The sequence below is a fragment of the Corvus kubaryi genome, unplaced genomic scaffold (genome assembly GCF_017639235.1).
Source record: "Corvus kubaryi isolate FWS band 111438036 unplaced genomic scaffold, C.kubaryi_AGA036_p1.0 67, whole genome shotgun sequence".
Classification (NCBI taxonomy): Eukaryota; Metazoa; Chordata; class Aves; order Passeriformes; family Corvidae; genus Corvus; species Corvus kubaryi.
Window position 1 is genome coordinate 5,551,431 of NW_024582055.1, and position 16,197 is coordinate 5,567,627.

General features: G+C 44.3%; 2 protein-coding genes across 3 annotated transcripts; one reads left to right on the forward strand and one right to left on the reverse strand.

Annotated features, from left to right (window-relative positions):
* Window positions 1-3,318: 3,318 nt before the first annotated feature.
* BBS12 (Bardet-Biedl syndrome 12) lies at window positions 3,319-9,672 on the reverse strand. Of its 2 annotated transcripts, XM_042048496.1 has the most exons (3): window positions 9,583-9,672; window positions 6,125-8,256; window positions 3,319-3,426 (listed from the first exon to the last, which is right to left on the reverse strand). In XM_042048496.1, exons 2-3 carry the CDS (start codon window positions 8,238-8,240, stop codon window positions 3,401-3,403), a joined length of 2,142 nt encoding a protein of 713 aa, XP_041904430.1. In that variant the 5' UTR covers window positions 8,241-8,256; window positions 9,583-9,672; the 3' UTR covers window positions 3,319-3,400. The 2 variants fall into 2 exon arrangements, with proteins under 2 accessions (XP_041904430.1, XP_041904431.1); XM_042048497.1 differs by lacking the exon at window positions 3,319-3,426 and having other exon boundaries at window positions 4,702-8,256; window positions 9,583-9,670.
* Window positions 9,673-9,792: 120 nt separating this feature from the next.
* LOC121674269 (caltractin) lies at window positions 9,793-14,365 on the forward strand. Its single transcript, XM_042048509.1, has 5 exons — window positions 9,793-9,880; window positions 11,416-11,571; window positions 12,469-12,597; window positions 12,697-12,834; window positions 13,023-14,365. The coding sequence occupies exons 1-5, from the start codon at window positions 9,878-9,880 to the stop codon at window positions 13,110-13,112; spliced, it is 516 nt and encodes a 171-aa protein (XP_041904443.1). The 5' UTR covers window positions 9,793-9,877; the 3' UTR covers window positions 13,113-14,365.
* Window positions 14,366-16,197: the final 1,832 nt, after the last annotated feature.

Sequence of the window (16,197 nt, forward strand, 5' to 3'; positions counted from 1 at the left end):
AAACATTCATTCATTACTACAGTAATTCTGACTCCTGCTCATTATCCAAGGCCTTGTTTTGTTACGTACCATATGAGTACATAAGGAGTTTCTTCTCCATAGAGTTTGCAGTTTTAAAATAAGAAACCGATTGACAGACCTGGATATACCTGTTTCCTGACTGTTCTTCCTAAGTGACATTCCCTGCAGGAGGCATCACTTAGCCTAGGGATGCTGGGCTTCTAATCCTCATCAAATTCTTCTGTGGAAGGCACAGCTCAACCCATTGCATCTCTGAAGGAAATGTTTTCCATGTCATCCTTAACCAGTGGTCATTGCTAACAGAGCTTATTAGAGGTTCATCTGAAAACAGAGTGGCTTTTAATGAAGCCACTCCTCATCATCTGCAGTCTTCAATTTTACATTTCTTGCCACCAAGAAATATCCAAAAGTCACCCTTTGCCAGTATTCAGAAGAGGGAGGAAGGACGACCACAGTTTTGCAAAATTCTGTTTCTTAGAGACCAACTCCCCAAAGCCATGAAAACTTCACTGATGTTTTTAATGAGAAAGGGATTGGTCCCTGTATTAATTCAGGACCAAGGTGTCATTTCCCCTTCCCCTCCAGTCTCCTGAGAATAACCTATCAGGAAAATGACATCTTGTCACACATGCACATCAGCAAAAGCATCAGGGAATGCCCATTCAAGGTGAACAAACACAGTTAATTCAAACAGCACCTCTTGGCACAGGAAAAAGTCTTTTAAATTAGCTCCTGTATTTTTGGAAGACCTTTCTTCAGCACTTTAATAATAGGAAGTCTGTTTAATAATGAGATGTGAGCAAATAAGAGACCCTGGATTTCATCCAGCTTCTCCTGGCCTTGAAATTTCTCTCTTCTTCCACCATTTCACTGGCCTTATGAATGGTTGTTAGAGGAATCTGGGAGGCTGGAGGTCCTCCTCAAGCTCTGCTGGGAAACAGTCCCGAGTATCCAGCACTGGAGCTGAGACCTGAGAGCAGTTCCCAAATTAGCCACAGTAACTCCGTGTGCAGCAAATACTGATCTGACGTTTGGCAATTCTCAAATACAAGAGCAGAGCTTATTTACAGCACTGCTTTTGTGTTTGAGATGTCAATTACAAGCCTGAATAATTGCACAGCCAGGGTCACAATAAATTACCATTTTTTCAAGCTAACTGCCTGGTACTTCAGATAAACAAAGAGAGATTTGGGCTTCAGTTCCAGTAAAGCTCTCTTACTGCCAATGACATCTGAGTTTCCAGGCTTCTGGCAGCCATCAGCAACTCTGTCCCAGCTAAACAGCTCCAGAAGGCACCAGAACTTGGATGGGATGATTGAGATGGTTATTTAAACAGTGTTCACAGAAACCAAGGGAAGTGCTGAGCACTGACTGCCCCTTACCTTGAGCAAAGAATACTCAGGGAACTGGAATAATGTTGTATTAGCAGGACTTTGCCAGTTAATTAAACTGATCTAATCAACATATCTGTATTGCTGCAGGTGTACCTGTTAATTTTCATCACTGTACGGAAGCAAAAACACTATACTGATAGGGAATTACACATGTGGAATCGTGCTCTAAAACTGGTATCCTGGAGCTGTGACTCACAGGCAGAGTTGCAAATCCAGGGAGCAGCAGATGGAATGCAGGAATTAATACCTCAAAGAAGACATAAACAGGAGGTGAATCAGATCAGAGTTGTATGACTACTCTATAATGTTGCTGATTGAGAAACTGTTCTGCTCCAGAATGTGTGTATATATGTACATTTATAAATAAAATTTATTTTATACAAATCCTCTGCGGTTATTCGGGCTCTCCAGTCCTAACAAATAGAACGTTTCTGTTGTTCGGTTTTGTTTTGTTTTTAAGTTTAGTCAGTGAAAGCAGTGACTCAAATTACACCTTGGAAATAAATAAGTTCACCAACTGTGTTATTTTCAGTCATCTCTCCAAATCTGCAATGCTGGTTAAATATTTGGTCTCACAACACACTGGACAAAAGTTGTGAATAGCACTAAACCCCATTCTACTGATTTCAGCTGGAATAAAACACAGTCAGGGGTCAGTATTCCCATTACTTCTAAACAAAAACTGCATGCTATCTTTACTACTCCTACAATAATGAAAAAATAACCCTATTGTTTGGAGTAGCACTTGGTCCCCAAGGAAAGAATTCCTTTTGAACTTTTTTGTTTTGAATCTCTGCTAGGCAGGGAAACCAAATACAGCCCTTGCTTTCTCCCCCTTCTCATGAGCTCTTTCACCATCTGTGCATGATCATGGCCCAGCCTTTCTTTCCACCCCTCTGAAAAAGATTCCTCCCAAACATGTCTCACCATGGGAACACATGGCTGCTGGGATGGTGCTGGGAAACTCAGGCTTGGATTAAATGTGACAGGAAGCTACTCCCCAGGGGTCATCTGGTGCCTGATGTGGAAGGAGAAGTCTCACAGCAAACCAGCACTGAAATCAGCCAAAGACACCACTGTGGGTACTCCTCAAAAGTCTACAGAAACAGGTATTACTGGCAGAATAAACAGGTAGGAAGCCAAAACAAATAGAGGGGTGTGTGCTTTTCTTCCTCCCCCTATTCAGGATCAAGCCCAGTCTCTGGTTTGTGCACACACCTCAGCTATTCTCACTCTCCTGTCACCTGTGCTGGAATCATCCCTGGGGACATTAGTTCTTGGAGCAACATTATCTATAAAGAAAAAGCCCTTTAAGACTGCAGATCTATTCATGCTTGGTTAGAAAAGAAAGGTCTTGGTCGTGCAACTTTGCAACAAATGGTTAATTAATGCAACAATGCTGGTGGCAAGTGGCAGAATTAATCTGCGATTTTTTGATTTTTTTCCAGATGATGTCATACAAACTGCTCTGACTGTACTGGTGTGGAATTATCTCGAAAGGATTGCTGATCTACAGAGAGAGGGATAAAACTGGGTAAAACAAATTGTAAGGCTTGTAGTGAGCCTCTGTTACTCCCAGAAGTGCCTGTTGTTCACAGCAGTCCTGGCAACTCAGCAGGTTCCAGAACAGCAAGCCCTTCCTTGAAACAGCAGCTCAGTCCCATTTCAGTATGGCACTGTCACGTAACACGGACTTTGCACAGGAGTTTTATAGAGTTTACACACAGAAAGATTTAAAAAAAAATCAGTAACGACATTTCATTCACTTGATACCTGGTGATGTTGGTTCAGCTCCTGCAGATGCCCTGCCTGAGTTGGTTATGGGAAGCCAACCTGCTTTGCACGGAGGAAGGTCAGTTCTTGATACTGCAAGAATGATTTTCTGCTGGCACTGTGACTGATGGGATGACTCAGGCCTGCCAGTTGCCTTGTCCTTGTGAGCAGAGCTGAAAATCTCTTGCCACTCCGTAACTTTTCTCCTAGATTCACTTCCCCTCTCCAACTCTCTCCTCTAAAAAAATAAAAAGGAAAAAAATGTTCTCCCAGTCTCTCCAGCAGCCCTGGCTTGGGATAGCTAAAGGAGTTCAGTGCAAACAAACAGTATGGATGTTTTCTCCTCAGCCCCACCCTCCCACAGTCACTCCTTTTCCTGCCTGGAGACCCTTGTAGGTACACACAGTCTCCTACATTTCCGAGCTCACATTTTTAGCACACCTGGTAGCAGGCAAACTCTCGGGTGCCTCTTGACAGCCACTGATCACTGGTCTATATCCCATACAGGGCCAGAACTTGCAGGTGGCTCTGCCCTCCAGGCTGGCCCAGCTTGGGACAAGGGTCTGGTTGCTATGACTAAGATCTGTGCCACATTTCAGGAAATCCTCAAGGAGCAGAGGCCTAAAAATTTGCTTTATAAAGAGAAATATGAAATACAAGGCAATCAGCCCTAAACAGAAGGTGGAGTGAGCTGGGGATGATGATACTGGGACGCAAGGGAGAAACGAGGCACCTGACTGGGACTTGGTTCCAGCAGGGAGCGAGATGTGCCAACTCCCTGAAATCTCTGCCATCTCCCAATTTCCCAAGCACATCACATGTAAAAGCTTAGCTCTCCCATCACACCATACTCTACACAAACAGCCTTTGTGTCCAGAGGAGAAGCCTCTGCCTGGCAGGAGCTGAAATCGCCCGTGGCAGATGTTGAAATCATTCCCTGTGCCGGGCGCCATGGCAGACAGGCACAGGATCTCCCTTCCATGGTGCAGAGAGCTTTAAGAGATCTGAGGCTGAGGGAGCCACACCAGTATGTTGTATTCCAAATTGGAGGAGAGGATGTCTTGAGGAGACATGCATGTTAATCTTCTGTGCATACCAAAGAGACAATTTTAAGTAACCCAGGATACAGGATCTACCTAGTTCATAAAATGTTCCATTTCACTGTAGAAAAACAAGCGTTAATTAATCAAAATGTAACATCCAACAGCTTTTTAGAAAACCTCTTGTCCTGGTTTTGGCATCACATTTAAATATATCATTATGTGCTTTTTAAAAGCCTGATTGGAAAAATTACGTCATTTTGGACTTTCTCAACATTTGGTGCGTCAGCTCCCAGTGTCTAAGAGCCCATAAATAGATGTTGGACCACCTCAATACAATTCATGTCCACAGATTTTCCATAACACATTTCACTCTATTATTCAAATAAAGTGCAAGTAAATTTTTTCCTGGGAACAGGGGTTATGCAATGTTCAGCACAGGAGGATCAAGAAAAACAGTGTGAAGCCAAACATGAGCTGCAAACTCTTGCAGAGCAGCAGAGTTTGTTTATTTATATGTTGTGTTTCCATTTAATTCTCACTTAACAGCCCCCAGCTCCTTTTGCCTTTTTTGATCTACCAGTCTCTTTCTCTCTCACATCTTGGTACACCAAGAATGTGGCCAGGCAGCTACACATCAATTTGCCAACTGATTAATAATGAACACGTAACTTCAGGATGATCAGAACTTTAATATAACAAGACCCTTATGCTGTTAGGAACTACTGTTCCAAATTAAAATTATAAACCCCTGTAGTACTGATGAGATTTTGCCAAAATCCACTGAATGCTGGGGTCTGATAGCAAACCAAAATGTTTCGTTTCAGGTCAGAAACGTAACACGACTTTAATACACACACAGACACCCCCATAAGGATCTCAACTTTATTTGTGTATGAATTTCATTATCTGTGCTGCCAGCCATGAGCATTTTAGAGAAAGTTCTTGAAGTCAAGGAACCTCCTTAGCATCACCATTTCCATTCGTTTTCCATTCTATTTTCACCAGACTGGTGAGACGTTTCACTTTCAAGGTGACTCAGAATGCCAAGTTCAGAAAAAAATATCTCCATAGTTACACACCACTCTCTTGCAATGAAGTGCCAGTTCTCCAGTGCCCAGCTTTCAAACTGTCAGTGCTGTAACACAGCAAAAATGCCTTGCCTCAATCACCAGGATAGATTCATTTCCAGTTGTTAGCCAACACCTAAAACTTACAGCAACATTTTCCTCTCTGCAAGGATAGCTGAAAGACCCCATGGAAATAATCTACAAATCCAGTTGGCAATTTAAAAGAAAATTCTGTGTAGAGATGCATCCAGTCTGTAATACCAAAAGGAGGATTCAGCCTGGACTGGTCAAAACCAGAGAAATTCCAGAGAGTATATACTGGGAAACAGGAGATATATGGAGCACATAAATATGCAAAAATAGAGTCGATTCATACAATCTCTCAGTATAAAATGTAACGTTCACATTATTTCAAATTTAACTCTTACATTTGCAGTGCAGAGAAATTAGGAAAAAGGTATTAATTTAGAAATAATTACACTATATTCTTTCATGTAACACAAGTACAGCCATGTTATGTAAGAGATCTCTACCTTTCTTTAGAAGACATTAGGAGACATCCGTACAGGCAATACCATTAGCTAGAAATGCACGGCTGGGCTTAGAGGTAAGCCCACAAGAGATTTTTGTTTGTTATTTAGTTCCCATTTCTAGAAGTAAGAAATTACCTTGCAGCTGTCTCTCATTCTGACTTCTGCTGTTACATTCTAAAGTCACAATCACATCTCACTGTTTGCTTTATAAAGACAAGTAGTTGCACCCGGGCTTCTCCCACTGACTCATGGACTTAAAAATCCTGAAAAGTCCTATAAAAACATAAATTCACCTGACACAGGCGAGTTCAAGAGCTGGCTCCTTGTGGGGCCTGTGATAATTTCAGTGTCTGTTTGAAGCACCAGCAGCACCAGGTCCAGAGCTCTCCTCCACGCCTCTGTCTTGGCTGCAACATTATCACAAACTTTTAAATCTGTGACCTGGTCAGGGAAGGGATCAGAGCCACCTCTGAGCACTCCACCTCTCTTAAACTCTTCCAAAATATAAGCTGAGGGAGACCCACAGGCTGCCGCTTTCTGGAGGTGATGATCCACTGCAGCACACGCTTCCAGCTCTGACCTGGCCTTTGCAGTGTTACACAGGACCACGGAGAGGTACCACTTCCAGCCACTTCCCAGTGCCTGGAGCACAATGGATTTATACTCTGCCAGCCAGGGACTGGGAAACTCTCTCACAGGTTTGTCATTTCCCAGTGGCTCGGGCTGCTCTGCGAGCACCTGGATGTGACTGAGGCACAAGAGCTCCACCGCGCCACCCCCAGGGAAAACCTTCCCGTCCTTAAGAGCGTGATGGAGTCGATACAGCGAAGTCCAGAACTGGTCTTCAAGGAGCTGCACCTTGCAAGGCAGGGCAGTGGTGAGCACGGCCGTGAGCAGGGGGATGCCTCCCGCGCTGATCCGCGCTGGCACCAGCTCACCCAGATCCATCGCGCGCCCGTCACTGGCCTTCCACAGCTCCGCCCGGGCCCCGTTCCCAACACAGGAAGCGTTCAGCTGGCTCAGGTACGTCACTGCCTGGGCACCAGTGGCCGCCCCAAAGGCACACAGCACATTCCGAGCCACACAACCAATTACCAATATCCTGCTGCCGATGCACCTTTCCATGAAGTTCTCGCACACGTTTCCTTTGACCAAAACCAGGTTTACTTCAAAGGTCATCAGAATATCCAGCATTCTGCTTAGCCACGCATCTCCTGCTCTGCCTCCCTGTGGATTCGGATGCTCCAATATGGTCCTTACATTCTGTGGTCTGTTAAAACCTAAGTGGCGATACTGCTCCGTGAGGTCACCATCCATCAGCAGAATCCGAAGGGGCTTGTCTGCAAAGTGTTTGATGACTGTGGCTTGCTCTGGTGACACTAATGTGACAAAGCCTGGGGAGACACAGGAATAGCTCTCAGGCAGGCCTAGCACGCAGCACGTCACAATCTCTGTGATGTTAATCTGGGAAGAGCCGCTGCATTCTGCTCTCTCTTGCTGATAAGCAGCAATGCTTTGTAGCAGTTTCACGCTGGTCTGGTTTCCGTGGCTCAGAGCCATTGCCAAATGTCCTAAACCATAACATCCACATGGATCTGCTGATGGTCCTGAAAGGTATCCCTGAAAATTACCTTGCTGACTTGAAAAATGGCTTTTCCCTAGGGTGCTGAAGTGTCTGCTGTGGGTTAACTTCTGTGTGACAGCGATACAGCTGGATGCAGAAACACCACTTCCAGACAACACAGACGAACTTTTGTCACCCGCTGCTTTGACAAGAGAAGCCACTGAACCAAAGCCAGCCAAAGATGAAACCAGGCACTTGTTAAAATGACAATCATCTCCTTGATGGGAACTAGAATTTATTGGAATTATTTCTTCTGGTGCAGAAATATCTCTCTGAAAACACAGCAAATTCCAAGGATTTGTAAGACCATCACGTCCAGCTTGGCCAGTTTTGCTTTCAAAAGCCTTTAGCCTAACTCTGCTAGAACACAGCTCTTTCTTTACGTCATGTATTGGTATTTGAAGACACTGGACTCTCTCACAGCAAGAGTTCAACCCCTCAGACATCACAGACACTATTGCTGGAACAGGAACGTTCTGCTGGAGGCACTCTACCACAGCATTGCTCCACGCTCCAACCAGGAACAACAGGGTACTCATCCCAGTCTTAAACTCCTTGTTCTGAGCCTGAATGGTTTCATTAAGAAGCTGTCCAGCAGCACTTGTCAAATCCAAACTTTCAATCAGTCTAACAGCAGAACAAATCAATGTGCTCTGGTTGGTGCTTTCATCCACAATGAATTTATGTGATTTCATTGGCCCCAGGAATGTTCTCCCAATGGATGCTAAGGATGAGAGTTGCTGGAGTCCAATGTGTCTCCTGGCATTCACATCCCTGAAAGCCATGGGCAGTGGGCAGCATCTGTGAACAGAGCACAAATTACTGCCCCATCCTCACAGCACACCACAGCATGAATCTCTGAAGAATGATTTTAACAGTCTAGCCCTGAATACAGCTCTCCTCTGTATAAAGCAGATCTTCATCCTGTGCATCTACTATGAGAAATCAATGGGCAGAGTTGCTGAAATGGTGCACTGTTAAAAAACCATGGAATTGTTTCTGGCTGGCTGATAGTAAAGAGTTGTTAATTCCCATGGTACCTTACATTTCCATCAGTACAGGCTGTGTGGAACTACCACCTCCCTCCTGTCCTGCTATCTGGAATTTCAGTTATTTGCCTTACTTAGGGCAAAACTTCACTAGAGCAAAACAGACAAATCACATGCAAAACTCAAGAGCTTTGTGTAGATCCTTCTTGGTAACAACAGTCATGCCACTGACTTTAACCTTCAAGTCTGGAAAAACATATTTTATTCTAATTCTATTTAGTCCAATTAGCATGCATGAATACATTAAGTGAAATAAAAGCAATGCCACCTTTTCATACCTTACAAACTGCCAAGACTTTAAAGTTTTGACCAACTATTCATTTGTAACACACCAAAAACAAATCTTCTTTCCCTCAAAATCTCTTCCACACCACGGTCCCGTGGCACACCACATAGATGAAAATAAAGCACCCTTTTTGAATAACAAAGTTATACACACCAAGAATTGAGAACCATGAGTCCTGTACCTCTTTTGCTCAAACCACAGAACCACAGAATGGTCTGGGTGGGAAGGGACCTTAAAGATCATCCAGTTTCAATCCCCCTACCACGGGCAGGATCGTCTTCCACTAGACCAGGTTGCTCAGAGCCACATCCAATCTGGCCTTGGACACTTCCAGGAATGGGGCATCCACAACTTCTCTGGGCAACCTGTTCCAGTCCCTCACCACCCTCACAATAAAGACTTTCTTCCTAATATCCAATCTAAATCTACTGTCTGTTGGTTTGAACCCATTCCCCCTTGTCCTGTCACTATATGCCCTTGTAAATAGTCTTGCCCCATATTTCCTGTAGGTTCCCTTCAGGTACTGGAATTTATTCACATCATTTTCTCCAGCTCCCCTAAAGGCCCTTTTTCCAAATCCAAAATGCTGATTTTTTTCCATCCCACACACCGAAAGTCCACTTCAATATTATGTCGTAGTATTGCGAGGGGGAAGAAGTGCTTCCCGGCCCGCCGGCCCCACACGCCTAGAGGGAAGCTGCCTGGAGCGGACACACCGGAACTGCGCTGGCGACAGCCTAGCCGCTTCCTGGAGGCCGGAGGGTGCCTGCCGGGCCGGTGCGGGTGTCTCACCGGAGGGGCCGCGCTCCCGGCGCTCCCGCCGCTTCCCTGGACACGGAGTTGCCTGGACACGGCCGCCGCTCCCTCAGGCGCCCCGCGCGCGGGCCCGCCCCCGCGCTCCCTCAGCTGTCCCTCACGAGCACGCCGCGCCGCCATTGGCCCGAGCCTTGAGGGAGGCGGGTTCGCGCTCTCGTTCCGCCCGCTCATTGGCCGGCTGGGCGGCGCGTGTCGGCTGCGCGCGGCGGTGCGGAGCTCCCGTCCCGTCCGGTGCGGTGCGGTCCCATCCCGGAGCGGCATTCCCGGCCGGATGGTGAGCGCGCCCTTCCCGCCGCGGGCTCCCTTCCCACCGCCGCCTCCCCCGAGCCCCTCCGGCCCCTCCCGCCCCTCCCGCCGACAGCAGGAGTTGTGCAAATCCCCTTCAGGTTCCACCCCTGCCCAGGCCGTCGCTGCTGCCCGGTTACCTCGCACAACGCACCCCGGAGAGGCCCCCCCCTTCCAACGGGAAAAACACTCCCGGAAATACACCGGGATTCGCAAAATACGTCACCTGCGCTCGTCAAGCCGGAGGAAACACGCCTCGTTCAGCTCTTGGCACGGCTCACGGACCTCCGCAACGTTCGGGGCCCCGGAGCGTTGTTGCAACGGCACCGGGCAGGCCCGGAGGTGGAACCTGAAAGGGATTTGCACAATTCAGATGTGAAACAAATGGAATAAGTCTCCATAGTCAGGAAAAGGTCTCGTGTGTCTTCTTCCCAGAGCAGCGTATACTCTTAGTAAAAGTCTCATGCCTCTGTTAATTGCAGAGGAAAGCCAGACAAATGGCTTTGCAATCCAAGCTGGGAGGGACAAATCACGTTAAAAACTGAAATTTCATTTCCAAATACAAGAAAATGGATTCTTCTCTATTACACACTGGGTATTTAAAAGAGAAATCCCAGCCCAGAAAATGGTAACAATTCAGCAGAGGCAGGAGACTGGTCCACAGTAGCTAGGTAACAAATTCCTTGCTTGGTGTTTATTTACTTATGTAAAGCCTAGCCAGTTGAAGCTGGGGGTGGAAGAGACTGCCTTTTTCCTTCCACGACTCTGTGCAGATTCAACACTGCAGGACTAAAATCTGTCTGCTGCTGATTTAAAAACAAAACTGTACTTGAGGAAAGCATCTGTCCTGCTTTATAGGTGGCGGGGGGAACACAGTACTATAGTGGCTTACAGCAGAGGCAGGAAGGGTCTCGGAAGTGCCCTGGATAATGATCACCAGCTCAGCACAAGCAGATTAGTTCTTATGGGAGAGATTGTGTTGATCTCTCTGCTGTGGCACATTGCTACCTGGCTCCACATCTATTCAATGGACAGGCAGCCTGGAGCTACTCAGCTCCCTTTAAACTTCACTCCATCAGGAGTGGCTGATTTTGAGTCTCATTTACAGCCAACACCCTAAGCAACCAGCCTTTTTAGCTGTGAGGATGTTGCACTCGTATTTTTCAGGTAAACCTGCAGGAAAGGCAACTGGCAGAAGGTGCAGAGGGCCGCGGTCACCTCAGTGGAGTGTTCATTTTCAGGCTGCCCACCTGTTTTTCTGTCATTACTCCTTTAATGGGTGATCTTTCTGTTTAAAGCAGAAAACAGGAAGCCCAAATGCACATTCCCCAGGAACAAAGTCTTGGCTTGTTTTCTTTCTAGAATAACCTAAGAAAATTAGCATAGAGACCAGGTGTCTACCAATTGCAGCAAGGAATGTCTCTCACCTCTGCTACAGCTTTAATGTCATTTATAATTTTGTGTATTTTGAATTCTCCCTGGAATGCACTGTTTCTTATCTGTTCTCTCCCTCACTTTCTGAAGGCATCCAACTATAGAAAACCTGGCTTAGGTACAGCCCAGCGGAAGAAAAGTGGCTTGAAACCTGAACTTACAGAAGAGCAAAAGCAGGAGATCAGAGAAGCTTTTGATTTGTTTGACACTGATGGATCTGGAAGCATCGACATAAAAGAACTGAAGGTTTTCAAACTTTTTGGGTTTTTTTCTCTGGGGTGAAAATATCTTTGATCTCAAAATAGTAGCTGCTTTTTCTGTTTGTTCAACCCTATTTTAAAATAGTTTTGGAGTGTGAAGGAGTGTAATGGCTGAATTTGGGGTGCCCTCTGCATGCAATGGTTCACAGCAGACAGGCTTCTCTACCATGTGGATGTTTAGATCTGAAAGCTTTGAATAGCTGAGCATTAGAGAAACCAAACAGTTTCAGTTTTCATGACTAAGGTGCTTGTTCCTGGAAGTGGACTTTTGTTGTTCTGGGATGAGCATCAGAATATCAAATATTTTCTTCACCTGTGAACTAAACGCAGATTTTGCACGCATTCAGGAAAGTTACAACTGTATTTGTATATATGTAATCTAAAAATTACCTGGTTTTTGATTTAAAAAAGAGCAAAACAGAGATCAGAGTTGTATTTCAGTAACAATTCAGGCAGTGTGTGGGCCCTTGCATACACGCAGTAGTAAAGGGGGAAGATTGTTCTCAGTTCTCTCCCTGTGATTTTATGTGTTTGATCTTTTTGTAAGCATGAACCCTTTTAATTCTCTCCTTTACCTTGATTTCTCGCATACACACTGTGCTCAATTCCTGCATACATAACCTGGAAGCATGATTTACCTCTGCCTAATATAACTTCGGATTTCCACTAGACCATATAGGAAAAATGACATCTTAAGAATATTAAACCTGCACTTCTATTGTTCAGCAAGATGAAAGAAGCTGGTAGAGGACACCAAGGTGTTTTCATGGCAGTGAGTTGTCACTACAGTTCTGGACAAGGAAATGAAACAAGCTTTAGCTTAGCCCTTACACCAAAATTCTGGTGGCCTCCTAACAGAATTGGTTTTGCTATTTTGGCACAGGTTGCAATGCGTGCCTTAGGCTTTGAGCCAAAGAAGGAAGAGATTAAGAAGATGATAGCAGACATTGACAAGGAAGGAAGTGGCACCATCGACTTTGAGGACTTTTTGGCTATGATGACACAAAAAATGGTAGGAATGCTTAGCAGAAATTCTTGTGACAGCATAAGAAAAAGGATCATCTCAGTGTCAGGGGTTTTCTGATTAACATATGCTTTACTCTTGGTTTAGAGCGAAAAGGATTCAAAAGAAGAAATCCTGAAAGCTTTCCGATTATTTGATGATGATGGCACAGGAAAGATTTCATTCAAAAACTTGAAAAGGGTTGCCAAGGAGCTGGGAGAGAATTTAACAGATGAAGAACTTCAGGTAAATTCTGATTTACAGACCAAGCCTGTAGCTCCTAGGGATTGGGTGGGAGGTCAGAAATATGAAAAGCAGTCAAATACATGGTTCTGTTTTCACATGAAGTGCCTCTGATTTATTGTTGTTTTAATGAGTGGAATATCTTGTGGTTAGAGTCCAGTGCCTGATCAAATGTACAATGTGTTTTGTAGGAAATGATTGATGAAGCTGATCGAGATGGAGATGGGGAAGTAAGTGAGCAAGAATTTTTGAGAATCATGAAGAAAACTAGCTTATACTAGTGTTTGTTGCCTTGCTATACAGCTGGTCCAAAAGATAACCTGGAAAAGGCTTAAAAACTGGGCTTGTGCCTCCTGCATGTTTTCTGCCATGTAAAGAAAGTCTGAAAGGAAAGATTTTTTGGTTTATTCCTCTTTTTCAACAAAGATAATTGGGGAAGGAAGGCTGCAGTATCCAAAACTGCCAAAATGAGATACTGCAGAAGTCAAAAGGAAGGATGAACTGAACCTGCAAGGCAGGGTCCCTTCCCCTCCACCATAACAACTTCCCTGATAGCCATTTTTGGATAAAAACTGCTGTGTTTTACTATTTAACTAAAAGATATTTCACTTGAGATGTGAAGATTCCCACTGCTGCTGGGAAAGGCTACTTTGCCTTTCCTAAGGCTACAGATTGAAGGGACAAGCACAGTATTTTTTATTCCTTTGAAGGTTTTTTAGGTTATCTTTTGGTATTTGTCTCCTGTTGTTTATTTCCATGAAAGACTCTAAAATGAATTGCATATCTATCTGTATTTCTGTATGAAACAGTTTTCCTATGGCAAGTTGTTTTTGGATGTAATGGAAAGCAAATGTAGATTTGGTTCTTCCTTTGGAGCTGTGTGCCATTCATAGATGTTCTTGTGTTTATCTGATAACCTGAATGAAACTTGAATGTAACCTGCTTGGGTGACCAAAGTTTATTGTATAACCAGGCAACACCTTGTGCCGTTGTTCTCACTCCCCAGACATTACAGAGCTGCTGTCACTCCAGGATTTCAGGTACCTAAAAAGTCCAGTTCCATGGTGCACTAGAGTAAATTTTGTCTTGTTGACAGTTATGTTGCAGAGGGGATTTGCATCTGAAGTGAAAAAGTAGCTCACCATGGACATCTGTGGAACACTGAATATATTTAGATCCACGCAGTCCAAATCCATTTCGCACGTCACAGGTTTTGGGGTGGTTTTTTTTAGGAGTACCTTCATTTTCTTTAGTATTTCTTACATATACTGTCAGTCTAGGACTTACTGGAGAGCCACATCTCCTTTTGAGTTATAGAGCAGTGACACACAGCCTGGTACCTGATTATGTGGCTCTGCAGGAGGGTTTATCCTTTATAGACAATCAGCTTCAAAACTTTCAAATCCTGTAAAGCTCCAGAGGCCCAAAAAGTCCCGTGTTAACATAGTGGCAGTAGATGTAATCTATAGTACCATAAGTGTTTTAAAATGTCTTAACTTTGTATAAGTGTGAAATAAAACTGTTTTGCAAGTTACGGAGTTCTCGTGCTTATTCTGTTTTTTTAAAAATTATTTTAAAGTCTTAAATGGTTCACCAAGTACATTTTCACTTCCATTTATCTCTTCTTTCTAAGAGAGGAATCCTTAGGTGCAGTAGTGTGCCACATAATTCCTCTTCCACTCTGCTAATTAAAAGTTTCTAGTACTAACCACATCTATTCAGAAAGGGAAATTTGAAGTTCTAGTTGATTATGGGGAATCCCAGAGCCTATTAGAGTGATTGTACTTTTTTTTATGCTGCCACAGGAAGAGATTGATGACTGTGGTTTACCTATGATGCATGTCACTTCTCTCTTCCTGTTCTAATCTCATTACCTACCCTGAAAGTAGGAAAAAGCCACACAATCATACCTGCCATGTGTACTACCATGGTGAAATGTTATTTCTGGCTTGCCCATTAATCTCTGAAGTCTGGAATGTGAAGAAGTGTCTGAATGAGCACAAAACTTGCAAGTGTTAACAAGTGTCTCGTGGTGCTTTAGCTTGCAGGATAGTGAAGGAAATCATCCTCTCTTCAGCCTGGCAGCTGGCTGCAAAGCCCATCCTTTGCATCCCTTTTCCCCTTCATGCTGGCATGGAGAGTGGGTCCTTAAATATCTGGCATTGGCAGATTCCCCTCAGGCCTGCAATTCAGACATTCATTTTGTGCACCCAGCTGAGATCCTTCCTCTGCACCATCAGCAAAACCTGATTTTCACTCTGAGTGTTGATTCTAGGCAGATACTTTACAGAAAGGAAAGTGGAACTGCAGTTTGTGTCTGGCAAACACCTAAATATCAAAGCATTGTTAAGGGCAATAAATAGCTTCTTGGGAGATAATACTGCAAATTACTTCAAATGAAAAATGTTTTGAAATGAAAAAGTACCAGGCTTTTAATAAAATACAAAGTAGTTCAAGAGAAAAAAAAAATTTGCTTACAAGTTATATTCCAAAATACGACAATTGCATGGCAATTGTTTTACCTCTCACATGCAACTTCTAAGTTCTTTATCATCTCTCAGGCCCACAGTGCAGTCCCACAATCCTGCTAGTCCCACATTAAGGCAAATCTTCAGTTGGCTTTAGGGAAAAAAGACCCAAGGAACTGCCAAGGAGTGCTGTGCTCTCACTTCATTACGTGCGAGTTTGTTTTCAGAGCAATGAGCACAGGATCAGCTTCTAACATTGCAGAAGAAAAAAGGCTTCTTTTCAGGTACACCTAATCTTGGCATTTAAAAGAGGATGGGGGAAAGCAACAGAGGAAACATTTGTGTACTTCCACATACCAGGAGTCTTACTTAACAGAGCCCAAATAGTTAAATAAACTGATGACGTATTTAATATTAAAATATTTAAATTGGTCACTTACAGTTTTGAAGACTAACTCTCACATCCTGTAAACTGCCTGGTGAAGTCACACTACGTATTTGAAATGTTAAATACTAATTCCCTGGAAACCTCCTCACAGAGTTAAATAAATCAAATATTGCCACACTACAACAGCTTTAAATGCCCCCGGATAGCCTAAGTGGATTTTGAGCAGGGCACAGGGCAGCAAACTGCTCCGTCTACAGGCCGAGATGAGCCTTGGCACTTGAGGAAAAGCACCCTCAGGGGATAATCCTGCAAAGACAGCTTCCTTTGTGTCACACATCTCAATACAAATGAGGGCCGATAGATCTGAGAGCGTGGCAGCCTCGCTAGAGGGCATCCAGTTACTGACGTGTGAGGTGAGTGAGGCTTTGACGCTTCTTTGAGTCCTCTGTGGCTTTCAATGACGAGAGAAAGTAGGCTCACAAACACCATCCAGACTGGGCTTGAAATACG

Coding starts and splice junctions, on each gene's coding strand:
- BBS12 (XM_042048496.1), bottom strand. CDS start 8,240: ATGGCTTTCAGGGATGTGAATGCCAGGAGACACATTGGACTCCAGCAA. Junction 3,427..6,124: donor CTTGAACTCGCCTGTGTCAG/GTGAATTTATGT, acceptor TTATTTTTTTAG/AGGAGAGAGTTGGAGAGGGG.
- LOC121674269 (XM_042048509.1), top strand. Junction 12,598..12,696: donor CTATGATGACACAAAAAATG/GTAGGAATGCTT, acceptor CTCTTGGTTTAG/AGCGAAAAGGATTCAAAAGA. Junction 12,835..13,022: donor TAACAGATGAAGAACTTCAG/GTAAATTCTGAT, acceptor TGTGTTTTGTAG/GAAATGATTGATGAAGCTGA.